This window comes from Amphiura filiformis, chromosome 6 (genome assembly GCF_039555335.1).
Source record: "Amphiura filiformis chromosome 6, Afil_fr2py, whole genome shotgun sequence".
Taxonomy (NCBI): Eukaryota; Metazoa; Echinodermata; class Ophiuroidea; order Amphilepidida; family Amphiuridae; genus Amphiura; species Amphiura filiformis.
Window position 1 is genome coordinate 73,958,712 of NC_092633.1, and position 21,707 is coordinate 73,980,418.

Consider the following 21,707-nt stretch of genomic DNA (forward strand, 5'->3'; position numbering starts at 1 on the left):
AAACGTAATACAGATAAATATGTTTCAATTTTTTTTAAACCATTTGAATTTTTTTTTCTAAAACTGTTTAAAATGGTTCAAACCTGTTGGTATTGGTTTGGGGTTCTTATAGACAGTTGACTGCGACAAAATCTCAGAAACAGAATTGCAATATTAGTTCATATACGTGCGTATATGGAATAGAAATAAATCGAATTTGGAAAATTTAAGTGCACCCACATGTGTCACGCGCCATGTAATGCAATACAGAGTGTCTCAAAAAAGTGGAAATTATGTAAGTTTGCATTTCCACTGGATGCTCTAAAACGCTCAAATGAACCACAGAATAAAATAACCTAACGTTGGGTAAGGGAAGTGAACTCCATTGATTTTTTGTTTCTCATAAAAAATATGTTGAAGATACATGGCTCACACTTGGAATTAAGAGTAAAACTGTGATTTTCTGTATCATGTTTATGTTGTTTATAAGCAATATATCCGCTTCATACACGATTTTGTATAACTCCACTGAAAATGATATGTGATATGGAACTGTATTTATTTTGATATCAATGGATAGAGGAGACCAGGATATACTACGGTATAGTAATAAATGGTTGTTTTTTTTCTCAAAATAATGGAGCAGTAAAATCAGTTGACTAATCCTGTCGCTATATCCCCGCATACCAAATACACCATTTCCATGTGCAAATGCCAAATCTGGTTGAAATCATGCTATTCAATATTTTGTTCCCAGGTTTACATCGTCAATAATCATGTGAAATATTAAGAGATGAGATAATCAATTGAAGATTCAGCTGGTGACTAATTAAAAGGCCAAGTTCAGTGTACCATTTTGTTTTGCCGCTGATTTTTTTATTAGTTTCTATGGTCTTAGCATCCACTAGCAGATGTAGACCAAGTATTTCAATATGGTGTGTGGGTGTGTTGAGCCGGTTGCCAGACTACCTGGCTTTGAAATTCGCCTTTATTGATTCCATATTCCACAACAGGATAGACGGACCTTTTGGCAAATCTCAGAATCCTGTAAATAGATGTGTACATTACGGCATACGTTGACATGCGCAGTAACGATCATACACGATATCGATTGGATATCTTGGATATCCCAGCCTCCCTCAAATAGACGGCCGTCTAACTTAAACTCTAGCATATTTTGTACGGGGATGTACCGTGGATGCTGACTTTCTCTATACCTATACTTTTTGCCCATTTTGCAACCCATCGATAGTACCGATTTTTCGCAAAGCACCCAAAATAGCACCCAAATTGTTTGTTTTTAACTGAACTTTTCCAAATTCTCACTGCTCTTCACTGATAACCCACCCATCGATATACCTAAATCGCTGAAAACGTACCAGTTTTCGTATTGTATTATCACTATCAGCATCATCAGCATGATCCAAATTATATCATATTAATGCCCACCTTACCTGTACGATAGAGAGAGCCACTGAATGAAACTGAAAACATCATAAAACATCGAGATGTATATAATTATGTTTGGGGTATTTAGCTGTGCTTAAAACCAAATGCTGCAACCCCTAGTATTAATTTGGTTTGAATATACAAGTGCAACCCAAATCAGGAGCGTAACACGTAAGCAAAGGGGGTTGTCATTCAAACGGAGGAAGGTGAACCCAGTCCGGGGAAATACATCTGGTCTTTGGATATTTACCCCTCCCCTCCCCCCTCCACACACACACACCCCCACCCACACCCCACACACACCTACATCCACCCCACCCACCTATTAGTCAGTCGGTAAAAATGCACTTAGTCTGGGGAAATAGCCCACACCTTCATGACATATAGTCAGGGGTAAAATATATGGGGCTATCCATACAATATGCATGAACTAACATTATACCCAGCAAACACAAAACGTTTTCGACATCATTCACAAAAGGTTAGAAAAGGTTGCCAGGACACGTTTAAATGTCAGGTTATATAAAGGGGATATAAAGGGTATAAAACGTTTTCATAACATTTTTGACAACTTACTGCGAGCATTCTAACATATCGTTATTTACGTGTTGACAAAATATTTGTCAAAACATATTTGCATACAAAACGTTTTAACGTTTTCACGACCTATTATAACCCGAAATTTTAATGTTGTGAAAACCTTTTTACCCAAACCCAAAATATAACCTGTTTAAAACGTATTAAAAACGTTTTGTGTTTGCTGGGTAGCCTGCTAGTGGTTAAACCAAAATTCCGAAGGTTCGCTGTTCCGAAGGTTCGCTATTCTGAAGGTTCACTTTTCCGAAAATGAAAAAGGTTCTCTATTACGAAGGTTCTCTATTACGAAGGTTCTCTATTCCGAAAACAGAAAAGGTTCTCTATTCCGAATATGAAAAAGGGTTCTCTATTCCGAATATGTAAAAATGGGTTCTCTATTCCGAAAACGAAAGAAGGTTCTTTATTCCGATATAAGCCACCGTGTTCTCTTCTCCGAAAATTAAAAAAGGTTCTCTATTCCAAGGAAGCCAGAAAACGTTTAAATATCAGGTTATATAAAGGGTATATAAAGGATATAAAACGTTTTCATAACATTCAAAAACATTTTTGACAACTTACTGCAAACATTCTAACATATCGTTATTTAAGTGTTGCCAAAATATTTGGTAAAAATGTTTGCTGAAAATATTTTTCAATAACATTTTTAAAACATTTAAAAAAATATGTTTGTAGTGTGTTTTCATACAAAACGTTATAAAACGTTTTCACGACCTTTATATAATCCGACATTTAATGTCATGAAAACGTTTTACCAAAACCCAAAATATAACCTTTTTAAAACGTATTAGAAACGTTTTGTGTTTGCTGGGTAGCCTGCTAGTTGTTAAACCAAAAGAGACAAAATAGCACATTTATATTGCGACTGAATAAGTATATGTATGTTATCAAATGCAACATTTTCTCGACATAATTATAATGAGGACTCACTGAACAATTCTGATTTAGGATCTACCGGTTTATTTATTGACCGCGGAGTCCCGAGTAAAATATCTTACTTGGGGTTTCGTGGTCTAAAAACCAGTAGATCCCAAATATAGCAAACAGAGTGAGTACGGTGACGGAAAAGATCGGATGTGAAAAGTTATGCAAATCGTAGTGTTTATGTATATATGGTATATAGCTATGGAAGCAAAGAAGCGAAGAATAATTATAATGTCGTAAAAGAATATTTTATTACGCGAATTTTCGGGCCTCGCCCTTCGTCAGGTGACAAAAATAGTGTTATAATTATTTTTCGCTTCTTTGCTTCCTTCATCAAATGTCGACGCAGTTAATTTTCTGGTATATAGCTATAGTACGCACGATGGGAAATTGCGTCTAGGTCTTCTGAGACAAACCTCTTCTTCGACCTACCAATCAAAAAGAAAGCAATAAAATAGAATGAAGAAAAAGAAACAGTGGATTGGCATGGAAGAAACAAACAAACGACGAGCAGAGACAGACATAGACAGTAAAGTAAATGAAGAACGGAAACAGAGGGCTTAGACTGAATAGTAAATGGCCAAAAAACATAGTGAACATAATCATTTCAGTAAAAATCAGTAAAAAATCACAGTAAACTGTTGTATCTTGTAAAAATGTACAAAATTTTATTTAAAAAAAATAACAAACTGAAGAAAATATCGGTAGTTTTATTGTGAGAAGAGTTGAATTATTATAAAGGTGTTTGTGTGACAGATTAGAGCAAAATATACTATAAAATTATTTGATTCGTACATTCTACACAGACTGCTCAAGTTTGTAATGTCATGCTATATGTGACCGTACACCACGAATGAGCCGTAAAGTCGGTCCGGTCAATTTTGTTTTATTTCGTGTTGTGAAAATATATATCATCAGCTTTAAAATGGTATATTATTTGACTTCAAACGATATCCAGAAGCGGGGTTGTGGTTTGTTGAACTTTCCTCTTTCGACAAAATGTAACCCTTTTTCGGTTCTACAGTGTCTCTTTTCCCACATTGCTGGTAATAAATATCAAATAGCCATAATTGGCGGTCATATCAAATCATTCCCAAGTCAACGAGGTTCAGGAATGTCCTCTCATTGTTAATTAGTGGTTATATATACATACCTAGACAAAATACAATTCTTTGTAACCCACCACTTGACCACTTGATTTACCCAAAGCAAACAAAGACTAAAGCTATTTAAGAAGGCTCTAGTTATAGGGAGAAGCTATTAAAATATCCTCTTCAACAATGTTAGACTAGTGTTATCAAAATGAGATACATGGGCACCAACTTGAGGAACCTATGAATACGACCTTCATGCACATTTTACAGAATATATACAATTTAGAACATTACGGCTCATTCGTAGTTACATACAGGGTGTCCCAGAAAAAATTACCGAGCAAATAAAATTGAACGTAAGTCGAGAAATAGACATCAGAATCAAAAAATGTAAAATGTATCGCATAGCTTATTTTGTTGTGCATCACATACGAAAAGTTTATTTGATTCAGTTGACTGGTTGCGAAGAAATGAACGATTACATAATGTGTGCATCAATTCAGTTCATTCCAAGTTTGATCAACAGACGCTTTTTTCATACTCGCTCACCGTTGCCTAAAGTGGGTGTATCTCATTAAATTTAGTCCATATAATCTATTTTATAATCGGACGGTGTTATGTCATCCATGCTTTCACTGAAGATGAATAACAGTTTGTCCGTAAAACTTTGATTTCTGCAATTGAAAGCTTTTCAACTTCAATTCTTCATGTTGTGCAAATGTGTTAGATTTTAACATTTCAGACAAGAATAACAATGATCAAGTGCTTACAACTTTACGTGTGATTTTTGAAACCAGCATCATTACTGTCAAAGTTTTAAAAGATTTAAATTTTGCATTACAATTTCTTGGAAATATAATAAAAACATTTATGTGTGTGAGAAATGTTTTATGCAATAATTCTTTATGCAACATTAACGAAAAATATATATTTACAAGAATCGAGCATCATCTTACATGCAAGCTTTCATTTTCAATATCGTGCAGGTTTTCAAATTTGAACAAAACCTAATTAAATGTTTTGCAAGAAACAGATTGTTTAAAAGAACGAGGATTTCACAGAAGAAAATATGAAGCCCATTGACAGTTAACAACTAGTGTGCATTATGTTGAATGATCTTTCTTTCAATCTTGGAATGAAGTGAATTGACACATGCGTTATGTAATCGCTCATTTCTTCGCGATCAATCAACCGATTCCAGCGAAATTAGCGTATGAGATGCAGAATCAGATGGGCTCTGATTGGATTCTGATGTCTATTTCTCGACTTACGATCAAATTTGTTGGCCCGGTAATTTTTTCTGGGACACCCTGTATAGGGTTGACAAAAGTGATAAATTAAACATATATATTGGTTGCAATCTATTATAATAATTAGTGACATTGGTTATTTAAAAAATAATAATACATCATTGATTTAACTAACATTGAATTCAATTGAATATTCAATCTCTTCTCTGAAGTTAATCTGTTTTATCTCTTGATTATAATCATATTGAATAGAATCCAAAGACCGAGTGAACACAACGCTAGAATACAAAACAATAAGTATTGAAAGACATTTGGAAAATGGTGTACAAATCTTCACCTTTCCGAGTACTGTTGCTTTGTCACAGCATAATGTTTGTTTCAATTGCTGTAGACTCATTACACTTATTATAAGAATTATTTCAGATATGACATCACATCGAATGTAAGTAACATAAAATTCCAACTATACATATATTTGAATACGTCTGGTGTTTAAAAAAAATCAAAACACTTATTATATAGACCAAAATATTGACAGACTTTCAACATGAAATTGAAACTTGAGATTGTACAATTTCCATAGTGAACAGTGTGCAAAAGGTTTGAGTTGTTTGTGAGACATGTGTGTAGATAAAGAACAACCAACCTCCAAAATAATGAAATAGAAGACGATATTGAAAACTGCACAATTTTTCAAAACTCTGGTTTACATCTTGTCAAATGTCAATAAAGGTGTCTATAATAGTCTATAATAACATAATCAGTGATAATATGACCAAAAAACGCATGAACGTTGGTCCGTTTTGAAATTTAAAACTTGTACAGTTTTCTGAATCAAAGTTATTTGATGTTTTATTATTTGATATACATTTTATGCAAGATTCATCAAATTAAAAACCGTTAAAATGTCATTATCCACATGTTTATATGTTCACAAACTTCAGAACATTATTTGGAATATAGAACTGTGTAGGAGCACCGATACTATTAATTAGCTATAGCAAGGTGCATAGTATTTTACAGCTAATGGCAGTATAATAACATGCAATCATTTTACTTTCAACAACTTATATACAACTTTTAAATTACGCGACCCCCACCAGGGGAGTGCCTCCATTTCCAATCTTATCATGCTTATGAGCTTTTTTGAGCATGAAAGATATGATACCGTATGCTTTCGGTGTTCTGAGAAAAGTTTTTACGGGAATATTTATTAAAAGGTGACCAGCACAGCTGTATTGTGTTCAGTATGAACAACTTTAGCAAAATATGAAGCGATCAAGCAAAATCAGTCGGAACTCGGCAATCCCAGTTTTAAGATATGGGCCAAATAATGTGCAGGGGTGGAAATATTAAAAATAACTTTTTTGACCCCATCCAACTTCGATACTTTCAAAAATCGTGATATTATTCCAAAAGAAGCTCGGATTTAGCGTTTTGTTAGCCAAATTTCGTAGCTATATCTTGAACCAAAGGTATCGTTGAAGTTGACTTTGTATATTTACATGTAACCCTACCCATACTACCCATGTTTGCGGCACGTCCCCCATATGGCCATTTGTACTGAATACGTCATATTTCAGGTGAGCTAAAAATGACTCAATAAAGTACTCTAACTTTAAACTTCATTTTCGCCGTTTCATTCAAGGTCATATTGACAGGAGTTTTCTCTAAGGAGCTTTGAATACGTTAAAAATGAAAATGTAAGAATCATAAAATTGACATGGGCCTATTTCAGACTGATTTTGCTTGATCGCATCACATATAGAAATAATAATGATAATAACAAACAATATGGCTAACTATGATAATAAGTATTTTATAGGAAACACAGAGAACTTTCAGTTGATAAAGACGAAATGTTCATTTGTTAATCACTGTACTGTTGTCTCCTAAATACTGTATCACCATAATATTCAAAAACAAAATACATTATTGGCTACAGCCCTATTATCTAAGTACCAAATATGCCTAAAGTGAGGTTAACATAAAGCGAATTCCCATAGCCTTAAACATGTACAAACATACATTTTGTATCCAAATTTGAACATTACACTGCAAAAACAGTGTTTAGTCATTGAACACATTCTTGCCCCCACTTTGTTAACATATAGAAACTAAACATTGCGTATCAAATTCCTAAACATCAATATTCAATGGCTAAATATTATAAATCAAACATGTTTGCATTAAAAAACGTTTACAAAGTAAAGGCAAGAATGTGTTTACAAAAGTGTTTAAATGCTAAGCACTGTTTTTGCAGTGTATACTATTTAGCAAATATATAAGTACGTAATCCACGTATAAGACTTTGGAAATAAAAATGCAAATTTGAATAAACAATGACAAATGCCACTGTTTTCCTTCATATATCATTATATTCCTTCCTAAGTACCCTTGATGAACCTTAAAGGATCAGTTGAGTTTGAGGTTAAGACCAGCGGAATATGGCAGCAGCCATATTGGTCCAGTTTTAGCCCTTTAAGGAATCGGATAGCAATCTTCAGGCACATAGATGCATTTTGAATACGAGGAATGTCCTTCTAATATCAAATAATTTTGATGTTTTGAAATTCACGATATAATGCAAATTTTATGGCAATTATCAAAATGTGATATTTAGTGTATGTAGCTGGAATGAAAAAGCCATCAATTGAAAATGTTGACCTTTCATATTGAAGATGTATATTTTTTTTATTAAAAGACCTAACATGTTTTGGTGTTTGGGGAAAAAACAATATCTTCAATACGAAAGGTCAAAATTTTCATATGATGGACTGCTTTTCATCCCAGCTACAAACACTAAGTACATTATCATTAGATTTATGCAATTTGCTTAAAAATATCAACTTTGAATCATTTGCTATCAAATGTGTATTTTATCGCGAATTTCAAAAAATCAATATCAGAAGGACATTCCTCGTTTGCAAAATGCAATTCCATTATGTCTTATGTGCTTTCAGGCCCCACAAAAAATACGTGAAAACGTCGCTATCCGAGCCCTTAACTAAATAAACTGCAGTAGTTTACTTCTTAATATTAATGTTTTGATCTAATAGGAAATGAGTCATGGGGTGCAAATGGTACCCTTATGTAAAGCCTTGGGATCTTCTTTATAGAACCCATCAATTCTTCTTATGTGTCGGCTTCATTTGTCTCAATATTTGGGTGTAAATATTCCTCGGTCATGATCCCCTCTGACCCGCCTAAAAAGAATGGACTGTGGCATAAAACAACGCTATGTAATATATGAATGGTAAACTTTTAAAGTACAAACTGCCCTCTATTACTACAGAACAGAACAAACAAAATTATTTAGTGGCCCCGAGCTTTCGATCCTAGCAGAATCTTCATCGCAGGCAATTCATAAAACAAAAATTGTCAATAAAAGATATTTGGCTTTGAGCAACAACTATTTACAGCATAATAAATTATTTTATAAACATAAAAAGAACTTGTTCATTACGCTTCTCCCATTTCCCGTTTAAGTTTTTGTTTTATATCTTCATCTTTATTCATGGTGCACATAACAATAACAATAAAAACAACTAGTAATATGGCTATAAGACATATCAGTGCGATCCACCAAGGGTCCAGGGCCCACCCGCTGCCACTTTGTTTCATCGAGTTTGGATCACCCTCTGCAAAGGTAAATGCAAATAAGTAAAACAAAACAAGTAAATAATTAGATAAATAAAATGGAGAAATTAAGATCGGAATAAAGAAAAAAGACGGATAGAATAAAAGAATGAATGGATTTTAGAAAGGAGAAATGTTACAGCTTTGTTTCAAGAATAACGTTTTTTAGTCTAACTCAACGCCACTTACCTATATCACAATTGGTTCCCATGAATCCAGGTTTACAGGCACATGAATACCTGTCTAACTGATTAACACATACGCCATTATTCGTACAGGGATTAGATGCACATTTATTAACAACTGGATTGAACAAACAAAAAAGTATTTATATTATTATTTTTAAAGGTAAGTTTTACACAAACCAAGGTTACATAACTTTATTCTATGAATATTCTCCATCAAAAATCCATGAGCGAACATCAGAAATGGTTTAAAATCTATGTCAAATTCAGTGAGTAAAACACACCAATTACAAAAACACGAATTTCAGTCATTGGCTAGCCTGAAGTAGTGGCGTGGCGGGAGAGTGCAACTGCCCTCTGTAAGACGTCTTGACTATAAAAATTTTTAGGCCTTTTTTGTAATTTTTAGGCCATTTGTGACTGGATTAAAGACAGAGAATAGTCATTTCCTAATGCCAACACTTTGGTTCATTTACAAGCACATTATAATCGATTATTGCTGTTACGAGTCGTACTTGACTCAAGGCCAAAATCACCTTTTACCCGAACTCACACGAATGCACAACACAAATACACTGTTTGATTAAGCTAACAAAATATAAGTCTTTAATTGAAAGCAAGTTATGATTGGTACAATATATGACAACAAATGCAATGCACATACACAATAATCAAATATAATCACTCTTTAACTATTTAGTACTTAGCCAGCATTCTTCTTCTTGGTGATCATAAAGTTCTTGCAATGTTCTGGACGACTGATGTAATATATCCTTATTCACTTGTCCTGCGAAAATCAGCGAAGTCCAGTGAACACTTGCGTTTATGAATATCCTTGAGTATGAAATCCTCACACAAAAATGGCGTTACTTTCTCCAAACCGTTATCTCCTTGCGCTGCTTTCTCCAAACTTAACTCCTTGCGCTGCTTTCTCCAAACTTAACTCCTTGCACTGCTATGGTGCTATTTCCACCTTTCACACAATATATTCAGGAAGCAGGACTGCGATGTAGTTGTCCCCACTTATTTTGACAGTTGTGTTGCTCCATTAACCAGACTTCAGCAAATCGGCAGAAGAATATATATTCCTTTCTTGATAGAAGTACGTTCTTTGACGTATTCTAGATCTTCTCCGACAACACTGGCAGGCAGTAGTGCATTGACTACATAAAATACTTCTGGTTAGCAATTGTATTAATAAACAAACTATTGCATGATTATAAAGGTAACTTCCCCTATTTCATGATACACAATTATACAGGGTACATCGCATTGCAATATTACAAAATCATGTTCTTGACATTATAAAATACTTACTTGTATCACAGAGAACTCCTGTAAAACCTTCTCGGCAAAAACATATGTTTTCTGTTGTATTGCATGTACCACCATTCATACACACTGGATTATCACAGTCAACTGTAAGTAAGTAAGTAAGTAAGTAAGTAAGTAAGTAAGTAAGTAAGTAAGTAAGTAAGTAAGTAAGTAAGTAAGTTAATACAAGCAAGCAAGCAAAGTATGGCCGTGAGACATTTCCGAGAGGATAAAATCATTACATGATTAATTCGCCGGCTGATTCGCTATGAGCTGTTGTGGCGTGTGGTGGTGAACTCAACGACACGTAATCGTGAGTGCGCGCTGGTTCGAATCCGAACAGTCCTGATTTTTTCTCTCCTTTATTATAATGCCAGTTTGTCTGAGCTTCACTTCCTCATTTATTACATATTTTCTCAGGCATGTTTCCTTTGTGATCCCAACATTTGATATTTAATGTCTCACATTGACAGATGTCCTGCTCGGACACAGCAGATAGGCAGCCCTCGCTCTTTATATAATCTACCTATTTAAAGTCCTATTAATCTCATTAATTTAATTTAACATCAAACTCACTTTGCTCACAATCCTTTCCCATAAAACCGACTTGACAGTTACATGTTGGTTCATTGTTAACAATTTCACAAGTTCCACCATTTCCACAAAAGTAGAAATCACAAGCACCTGTAGAAAATACACAAGACGTTTTATTATGTATAATATAATGTGAAAACAAATTAGCTAGTAAGCATACAAAAGTTTCACTTATTAAAATGAAATAATAAATATTCTTTTCGTCTGTTAGTTACTCACAGCACGAAATAAAAATGTCACCTTTTGCGAAGGAATGGATACTGTTTTCATGTTTATGTGATCCAAGTTGAGGTTTACGTTTTCGGGACCGACAACTTACCAATGCTTCAAGGTCATCAATCTTATGAAGAAGACAAACCCTCCACCAAAAACAAGTTTGGTTAACAAGCCATTATATTAATTGATATTTTTCATTTGACAACCAAATGTGTTAGTACCTACCACTTGCATCCTGACATATGTTGCCACCGTACCCATCCGGACATGTGCATGTATAAAAGCCAACTTGTGGGACACAGGTTCCGCCATTGATACATGGATTATCTCCGTCACAGTTGTCTATTACTAAAACAAAGACAATAGAAATCAGTTATTGTAAGATTGAAAAAAAAAAAAATATATATATATATATATGCTTTATAAAATTTTTAGCCCTTTTTATTTACTAATTCTTTTTGCCGCCCCTTCGTTTTTGCCGCCCCTGTTTTTGCCGCCCCTTCGTCTTCCGCCGCCCCTTCATTTCGGCCGCCCTTTGCTTTTACCCTGGGGGCTGGCGCCCCAAAGCCCCCCCAAATACGCGCATGGGTTATATCAATTTGGAACGGTTGAACTGTGTGTTGAACTAAATGTTGGTTATATGTTTAATGCTGTTGCTATCAGTGACGCACTTTCAACGAACAGTACATCAAACTAATTTGCTGCATCAAATGGAACAGCGATATCTTAGCGCTATTAAGACCGGGATGATTGTTGCTTCCCATTCATGACCTGAGTCAAGTGAGTCATAAGAAACACATTTAGCCTATAGGTTGATAAACGCGTATTGTTGGGAGTGGAATTGTACAAAATAATGCACGCGGACTGAGATGTTGATGCACGAGCCTCGAAGGGGGGAGTGCATTAGACGCATCAACATCTCAGTACAAGGGCATTATTTTGTACAATTTATCGAGCAACAAGTGATACGCATTTACAACCTATTGCATTCATGAGAAACACATCCCGTGATATGTGTTACTTTTATAACAAAAATTGTCGTTAAAAATGTTGAAAAATACAAATATAAATTCATCCCCCAGAAGAAAAATGAACGCTTCCGAAAGCACTGCGAGTACTACGCGGAGTGCGCGCCAATGCAATTATACAATATTTTATGCACGGCTAGTAATTTACTAACGTTTGCTCTGATTGGTTCTCACTATCTAGGAGTGTATGAATAGCTTTTAAAAGAGCCTTGGTAATCTTATCATCAAATGTTGATTGACAACATCACCATTACAAAATCCAAGTATTTTAGGGGTTAACAACTTACTGTCTTGACATCTTGTACCCGTGTATCCTTGGCTACACGCACATTCTGGCATCCCGTTGTTAAGACTGCATTCTCCATTTTGACAGAAGTTTGAACACGCATCTAACAAGACAGATTTGAATTTTCACTTTAATAAAAGCATTTCCATACATTTCAGGATTTTGTTCAGACAACGAAATCTCATGACCAGTCTACAATAATAATGAATTGCACTCAACATGCTCAAAATGAATGTTTCAAATCATTTCAAAATACGCAGGTTTAACTACACGGAATTTAAATATTGTGAAACAGGCGACGACTTTTAAGTGAAAACTTACACATAACCACTATGAATTCAATAAAAACACATACCAAGTTCACAAAATGTTCCTCTGTATCCTGTTGGGCATGTACAGACGACTTCTCCACTAGCTTCGTCACACTGACCACCATTCATACATGGCGCCTCCCCACATGTCTTTACTGAAGGTACAAGAACATAGTTACGTTGGTTAAAACATTATGGTATGGAATATAAAGCAGCAAAAGTGGAAATGCTTGCGAAAATTTATTGTAGCTATTCAAATTCTTATACCATATTGACGATCTACGAAAATATACTATCGAATGAGAAAGAAGTTGTCTAATTTTGGAATATTTTTGTAATGCTAATTGAGAAATGTTTGTGAATTGTTCCTCATATAAATGATGCAACAATGTAACACTGGTCAAAACTGTTTTTCAACATAGCAGATGCATTATTTGCTGTCTAAGCACTTTCAGTAATCTCAGGTTCATTCACTTTGAATTTGAAGTTACATGTGTAAACTCACCATCTTCACATCTGTCTCCTGTATAACCAAGAAAGCAATCACATGCATACTCGTCATTGGAATTCAAATAACACTGTCCACCACTACTACAATAATCAGCTGGACAAGGACCTGGTTGGTAATGTGACAAATAGAACGATGAGTTACTTAATGGTTAACCTATACGTGTCATTTATGTGACAAAGTAAAAAAAACTTAAACCACCTTCTACAACCTATTTCCGGAAAGTCAGATCGCTCGCTACCCCATGTAAAAATTGTGTTATATGTCGCACATTCATGACATTATATCAGGATAGTCTCGCAGAGCGCGAAACCCCTAACTATAACTGGGTCACGCGCCTCACTGATTGGGAACAGCCAAATAGAAAGAACGATGATGACAAATCACAAATGCATCTATTTCCTTACTGATTCCACATGTGTCTCCTCGGTACCCCGCAAGACATCGGCACCAGAATTGACCCTGTTCCGTTACAATACAATTGCCGCCATTCATGCAATAGCCATCTGGACATTTCTCTGCAAAACAATAATAATAAAACAATTCTCAACCATTTATCTATCAATATATCAAGAAAACAACCGCCACAACCTACCCTGTACTCTTGCAGACCCGGGTTGCAGACACGCGCGAATGAACACGTACTACTGTTATATATATATATTAGACTTTATTTCAACACGGAAAGCCCAATTCAACAAAAGTTGTTCTTCCTTGGGGCCGTGCATAAACAAACAAACATACATGTACAAAATAACAATTACAAAAGCTTATTATCTAGACTTAAACATATTACAAACTCAAAATTATTAATTGTCAAGCCAAAATGATACTTATGGTTACATACATACCATGCTTACAGGCATGGCTTTATGATTGTTTAAGATTATTTTTGAAAGTATACAATGTTGGAGAGTTTTGGATATTATTTTCTAGTTCATTCCAGCTTACAGCACCTCTATATGACAGACTGCGCTTTTTGTACTCTGTTCTTGGCAGGGGAATAGTTACATTGCTTTGGCTTTGACGAAAATTATACCTATTGTTTACGTGACTGAAAATATGACTCAAATAAGGAGGTGCAAGATGATTTAAGATTTTGTAGGTTAAAATTAAACAATTTGAGTTTTGTCTGTCAATTAATGGTTTCCAATTAAGTTCAGCACGGACCTCTATGCTAGGTGTGTCCCATTGTGCACCACAGATAGTTCTTGCAGCCCTGTTTTGAATAACTTGAAGTTTCTTTGAAACAGTAACACCACAATTTCCCCATACAACATTACAATAATCTAAGTGCGGCAGAACAATAGCATTATACACAGTACATAAAATATCCTTAGGGAGACTATTTGCCCTGCATTGTTTGAGCATGAACATACCTTTTAGACTTTTTTACGTACATTATTGATTTGCTCATTCCAAGTTAATGTGTCATCAATAATTACACCCAGATGTTTACATTTATTAACTTTCTTTATAGTTACACCATTTATGTTGATAGATAATTCATTAACACTGTTCTTAATTGTATTGAGTCTTTGTCTAGATCCTATTAGCATAAATTCAGTTTTATCAGTATTCAGACTAAGTTTATTACTTTGTAACCAATTATTTATAATTTTAAATCATTATTAATACATTCCGTGATATCATTTGACGAGTTAGAGGCATAGTACAACACAGTATCATCTGCATACATATTAACTTTACAATGAGAAACATAATTTGGTAAATCATTTATATAAATGAGAAAAGCGAGTGGTCCGTCAATTGAGCCCTGGGGCATTCCACAAACAGTTTCTTTAAAATCTGATAGAGTCCCATTTACAGATGTACATTGGGTGCGACCAGAAAGATAACTAGTAAACCACTTAATACAATATTCACCTACTTTATACATTTTAAGCTTACTCAAGAAGATATTATGGTCTACAGTGTCAAATGCTTTCTTCAGATCCAGCAGACATAATCCAATTAAATTACCTTTATCAATTTCATTATACCAGTCCTCCGTGATGTTTATAAGAGAAGAAGAAGTGGAGTGAGATGGCCGGAAACCAGATTGGTTTATATTAATTAAACAATTTACATTTAAGTACTTGTACAGTTGATCAAACACGGCCCTTTCAATAATTTTAGAGATTACAACTAGAATTGAGATAGGTCTATAATTGCTAGGATCATTGGGGTCACCAGCTTTAAATACAGGAATCACCTTTGCACGTTTCCAGCATGTAGGAAAAGTACATGATGCAAAAGAATTATTTATTAAATAAGTTACAATTGGTGTGATTACTGGTGATGCTATTTTCAGTAGTCGAGATGGAATGTTATCTAAACCAGTAGCTTTATCATTTGCTAACTTATTGAGTTGATTGAATACATAGTCATTTGATACATTTACAAATTCAAATTGTGACTGATCAGTTTGCTGCTTTTCATTGATTTCATAATTACAAAAGTTATTTTTAGCAATCTTACTTGCAAGTTTAGGGCCTATATTGGCAAAAAAATTGTTCAATTCATTTGCTTTATCCTTAGGTTCAGTTAGTGCCAGGCCATTTTCAGAGTTAATAACAGAGATTTTTGTATTTTTACCTTTAGAAGGAACAATATGCCGTAGATGTTCCCAGCTTTTTTAATATTATTCTTGTGTGCATCAAAACCTTGTTTAAGAAACTCTTTCTTTTTATCTTTTATAAGTTTGTTAGTTTCGTTTCATACGCTAATTCTTTGATGTCATACGCTAATTCTTCACGCAAGTGGTAACGGCAGCCGTAACAAAATCGTAGACCCGGAACCGTATGATAACCTTGTTCCAATATGCTGAGCTTTATTTATCGTAGTGAAAAGTGATATAATTGTTTTAATTAATTGTTTCGAGTTGACAGAACTTTATTTTATTAAAACATGACCATATTTATATTATTGAATAGTATTAATAAATGAACTCACGTTGTTCGCATCTTTCTCCATCGAAGTCCCCGATGCAAACACAAACAAATTGATTACTTCCCGAGACAGCACAAATACCATTATTCAGACAAAAGTGAGGTGGACAGGATGGAGATGGTGTCGCAGGACCTAGGAGGAACAAAGAGAAAGGTCGTCAATCTGCCAATAAATCTACTTTGTTTTGACATATTCAAATTCAAGTGTGTTACTCTCATTCACACTTTACAAGAATGTTCTAACTCGAGTTTACCCAATTATTTATTTATTCATTTATTTATCTTACCTATTTGACACTGGTCTCCAGTATATCCATTTCGACAATAACACGTTATCTGCCCTACACTGGATAACCCACAATCCCCTCCATTCAAGCAGTAGTCAGCAGTGCAACGAACTGTACATACAATGAGGAGAAATTACTGATATTGAGTTTGGATTTTATCCTATAGAAAATGTCCTAATAAAATATAATAATATACACCTGCAATCTTCGGTACTCTAATTGGCATTTAAGGCTGTTGGAAGTACTTTCAATAAAATAAACTGTACAATAACTCAATATATCATTATATTTATTGTATAGATTACGGACATATTCTTACCAAATTGACATCTATCTCCGTCATAATCTGGATGACATTGACATGTAAGGCTATCATCACTATGTCTGGTACATGTACCTCCATTGAAACAATACAAGTCTGGACAATCACCCGGTACCAGACTTAAATCTGCAGTAACGAAATCAAATCATGAACAAGATCAGTGTAGTAATTTATACTTACCCGTCGGCAAGTTTGATTTCCATTGTTTTTAGACTTTCTTCGATGCGTTTCTCATTTTGCAACTCTCTCTGAAGGTAACTAAGACCAGAGAAGATGAGACTCATCTTCTCTGCTAAGACATACCACTAAACATACTAAAATCATCTTTGGTATTTCATCTATATCTTTGACAAGTTTGACTTACAGTTGAATTTTATTTTATAAATGTATTCATTTATTTATTTGTTTATAGTTATTCTCACCTATTTCGCATCTGTGACCAGAATACGGATGCGAACATAAACATTCATAAGCTCCCTCATAGACCACTTGACATTGGCCATTATTCAAACAGTAAGATTGTGGACACGTGGACTCGTCGACTGAAAAAACAACATTTTACAAAACATTATAATAAAGGCAATTATAAAAGAGGTTTGTGGATGTGTATCCCGGATGTGTATATGCAATTATGGCAATGGAGCAAATAAATATGGTATTAGATTTTCAAAAGACCAAGTTTTGAACGGGACACCTGTATGGAAGCATAAGCGTATCATATTTTGAGCAAAACCTAAGAATCGATCGCAATACCCTGGTTTCGCCAGCCCATTCTTGGCTTTTGGGCTGCAAAACCCTGGAATCGCTACCCGGTTTGAGTTTTGCTGAGCTATTCTTATTTTGGGGAGCAAAACCCAAGAATGGGCTGGCGAAATCCGGGTATAGCGACCGATTCTTGGGTTTTACTCAAAATGTTACACTTATACTTCCATACACCTGTCTCAAAAAACGATCTGACATCTTGGATGTTATGGCCCGAGTAGATGAGTTGACCAGTAAACACGTCACGTGTCTACATTCAAGACGCCCTCTGTTTATTTCATACAAGACAAAATAATGCACAAGTTCTGTTGCAGAGCACATAAAAGGTTTTGCACAACCTTTATTATTTTAATTTTGTGATTTATTAAGCTTGTAGCACCTTTTAAGGAAGTTTGGTAAAATATGTTAGTATTATTTGATTTGAAACCAAAGCAAATGCAAGATAGGGTCTTTGGTCTATAGTTTTGATCTCAGACCAAAAAAAGTGCGTCATACTAAATACAATAATTCCAATGGTCAGATTCCTGACAATCTCCTCATTTTATACCTATTGTTTCACAATGTTCTCCTCCATATCCTGGTAAGCAGTCACATATGTAGTTCTCATTTTCACCAAGTCCAGTTGAATAGCATACACCTCCATTCTGACATGTATTTGGCATGCAAACATTCGGATGGACTGTCGGACACAGATATGAAAAATAAAATCAGTATCACACTAAGTCACTCTTTTTATAGCAAAGCATTTGGTTAAAACATATCATTATATCCGGTTTAAAATATGGCACTATCAGGCAACAGCAAAATGCAAAATATATATGTATATTAAGGCACACCTCTTGTTTTTTGGGGTTTTTTTTCCAAATTAATACAGAAATAGCTGGATTTTCAAACTTAGCCACAGATTTCGAATAAATATGACATATTCAATCAAATGTTTGAATTTCAAAAGAAATTATCAACTCACAGACAATAACACTATAATGCTGGAAATTTGCCTTTCAAAGACTTCATTTAATTTGAAGTGATCATTATTATTGGAAAATATTCCGTGCCGCAACAATCTACTTACAGTCCTCGCACAGCAATCCTGTATATCCTGGTTCACATATGCAAGAAAATCCATTGCCATCATCATGACTATAGCAGATACCACCACTCCCACACGGGGAACTTCGGCAATCACCCACTAAAAACAGAATGAAATTATTGTTTTGTTCAGGATATTATGAAACAAATGTACAATATCTCATTCAATATAATCATAACAATTAATCTTAAAAGGAAAAATTGAGAGGTATGGGCCTTAATGAACGATCTTGAAATGGGTTCCGACTTCAAAGCCGATCTGGTTTGTATTGAAATTGGTGCTTGGAGGCTTATCCCTTCTGAGAACACGACCAGATTACGTTCTATATTCAAATTTGCTGATGCTAAATGTAAAACATCTATGTGGCTATGCATTGTGGAACTCCAGACAAGAACCCCACAATGCATGCATCCACTGTATTTATAATTTATTGCGTTTGTTTTATTTTGTATATTGTATTCATGAAAGGAATAAAGAATGAACAGTTTACCAAGCCAAAGTGTTACAATTAAACATGACAACACATAAATACAAATCCCGACCGGCACACAATCCAACTTGAAAAAAATCAAGGGAATGTGCCGGCATGGGAATCGAACCCACGACCTTCCGATCTCTAGACGGACGCCTTATCCATTAGGCTACCAGCTCCCACTGATAAACGGTAAAGGTGAAGTGAAGGAGATCATTACTGATGCTTAATCGCTTCTACGGTATAAAAAACTAAAGTATTGTATTGTATTTATGTTTTTATGTTGTTTTGTCTAACCCTTCCTGAGTTGGGCTTTCCAGCTCGTGTCCTGAATTTATATGTTCCTTCTTCATATGTTATTTAAAATATAGATTGATTGAATAAAATAAAATAATAATAAATTTGAAAAACGGTTGAGTAAAGATATCGATGTCGTTTGTCAGAAAACACCCGTTTAAATCATTTTACGTAGAGTGTAAAAACTGGTAAAGAGAAATATATGTTATTTCACTTACTTGCAATATCACAGGTTGGTCCAGACCACCCTCCAACACATCCACATTGATAAAAGCTGAGGTCAAAACCGTTGCTACAAATGCCTCCATTGTTGCATGGATCTGATGTACATGGTGACACTGCAATGGGAAATTAATTAAACAGTTTTATATATCCTAATTATGATCTACTTTAATTATGCTCTACAGTCTACTCTGAAGTACAAAGTACCGACGCGGACGCACACATTGTGCCGACTTTGAAGGCACTCATACGCGCGTTGTCACCTTGTACTTCAGAGTGGACAAACTGTATTTATTATACTCTATGTGAATAGATCTTTTCTAGGGATACAAAAGTTGGCAAAATAAATGCAATCTTTAAAATAACTGTCGTCAATATCATGCATACACCATAATCATGATATTAATCTTTATAACAACATAAAGAAAAAATAATATTACCAAAGTCCTCGCAAAACTGTCCCGTGTAGTTAGGTTGGCACGCACAGACAGTTTGACCAAAGGCTTCATCACAAGTCCCGCCGTACCGACAGGGGTTTGGAGTACATGTACTAACTGAAAATCAATTCAAGACAAAATTATAGCATGTTCAGTTGCTGGTGCATCAAGATATTGTAGTTGTTGTTCTTGTCATTGAAATTGAATATATTGATGGAAAAACCTGTCCTCGGTTATAATATGTGATGCGATCAAGCCAAATCAGTCAGAACTCGGAAATATTGATTTTGAGATATAACCAAACAAAGGAAATTTTTTCCTTTTGTTTCCTATTGTTTTGGAAACTCTTTAATTGCTCATATCTTTGGAACTTTGGTTGTTCAATTTCAATGGGGTTTTCTGCAAAATCCAGCTTTGTAAATGCTTATTACTATCCTATAGGAAATTGGAAATTTATTATTGCCGAGTTCCGACTGATTTTGCTTGATCGCATCACATAATGACTTTGAAAATGGACGGGTGGACGGTTTTTGTGTGTTGTTATATTCTTATTTTAAGCATATTTGAGATTATAATAAAGGCTCATTTATTTCTGCGCAGCCAGGTCTCGAGCCCAGGGTGGCAGCAATTCAATAATAGCAAATATAAGATTTTCTTAAAGTAAAAGGACATGGAAAAAAGTCAAACATACATTTTGTTGCAATTTGCAAATAAAATAAATAAATAAATAAATAAATAAATAAATATATAAATAAATAAATAAATAAATAATAGAAATAAATAAATAAATAAATAATAGAAATAAATAAATAAATAATAGAAATAAATAAAATTTTATTTACCTCTCTCGCAAAATTCTCCATAGTATCCCTGTCTACATAAGCAACCGAAGGCTAGAGCTCCACCGGATATTAGATGATAGCAAATGCCATTGTTATGACATGGAACTGAATCACAAGGATCGAAAGCTACAGAAAAAAGTATTTACCATATGTTTACAGGAATAAAGATATATATTATGGTAACTGTGTGAATCAACAAGGAATGGCTACGTTCATTTAATAATCCTAATTTACGACCACAAAAAATGTATTATTGATGTATCCAACCGGCTTTATAAGGGACGCACCGCTTGATTTTCAAGGGGGCATGGTCGGATATTTTGCGTAAAATTGTTGCAACTTACAAAAATCATAATTTTGGGCTTTTATGGGGGAACTGGAGCAAGAGTTATGACTGTAGAAATCCACCCCCCCATCCCCAACCCACCGAGGCGGCGCCACTGCTAGCGATTTTAAATCGCACGCAGCGACTATGTATGATATGGCATTACGAATTGATACACTTCGCCTCGCTTCCAGTCACGAAGATACTAGTACAGGACCAGCCTGTAGAATCCGTGGCCAAATCATAGAACAAAAGTTTGAGAGTCATTTTGGGATCTTTGATTGATTCTGAATAAATTTAGCTTGGGCTCACCTCCTGAAACTTCCGGG

At 34.7% G+C, this 21,707-nt stretch overlaps 1 protein-coding gene across 23 annotated transcripts in view; it reads right to left on the reverse strand.

The window, feature by feature from the left end:
• Positions 1 to 8,414: 8,414 nt before the first annotated feature.
• Positions 8,415 to 21,707, reverse strand: part of LOC140156010 (uncharacterized) — a 72,062-nt gene continuing 58,769 nt past the window's right edge. For all 23 annotated transcript variants that reach the window (XM_072179092.1, XM_072179091.1, XM_072179087.1 and 20 more), the window contains 18 exons: positions 21,054 to 21,179; positions 20,215 to 20,328; positions 19,771 to 19,890; positions 18,766 to 18,882; positions 18,241 to 18,372; positions 17,354 to 17,473; positions 16,929 to 17,057; positions 16,610 to 16,720; positions 16,327 to 16,455; positions 13,779 to 13,889; positions 13,369 to 13,479; positions 12,908 to 13,018; positions 12,554 to 12,655; positions 11,464 to 11,586; positions 11,005 to 11,112; positions 10,432 to 10,533; positions 9,119 to 9,232; positions 8,415 to 8,931 (listed from right to left, as the gene is read on the reverse strand). In XM_072179092.1, coding sequence (XP_072035193.1) covers positions 8,753 to 8,931; positions 9,119 to 9,232; positions 10,432 to 10,533; positions 11,005 to 11,112; positions 11,464 to 11,586; positions 12,554 to 12,655; positions 12,908 to 13,018; positions 13,369 to 13,479; positions 13,779 to 13,889; positions 16,327 to 16,455; positions 16,610 to 16,720; positions 16,929 to 17,057; positions 17,354 to 17,473; positions 18,241 to 18,372; positions 18,766 to 18,882; positions 19,771 to 19,890; positions 20,215 to 20,328; positions 21,054 to 21,179 — 2,159 coding nt within the window. In that variant the 3' untranslated portion in view covers positions 8,415 to 8,752. The remainder of the gene's footprint in view (positions 8,932 to 9,118; positions 9,233 to 10,431; positions 10,534 to 11,004; positions 11,113 to 11,463; positions 11,587 to 12,553; positions 12,656 to 12,907; positions 13,019 to 13,368; positions 13,480 to 13,778; positions 13,890 to 16,326; positions 16,456 to 16,609; positions 16,721 to 16,928; positions 17,058 to 17,353; positions 17,474 to 18,240; positions 18,373 to 18,765; positions 18,883 to 19,770; positions 19,891 to 20,214; positions 20,329 to 21,053; positions 21,180 to 21,707) is intronic.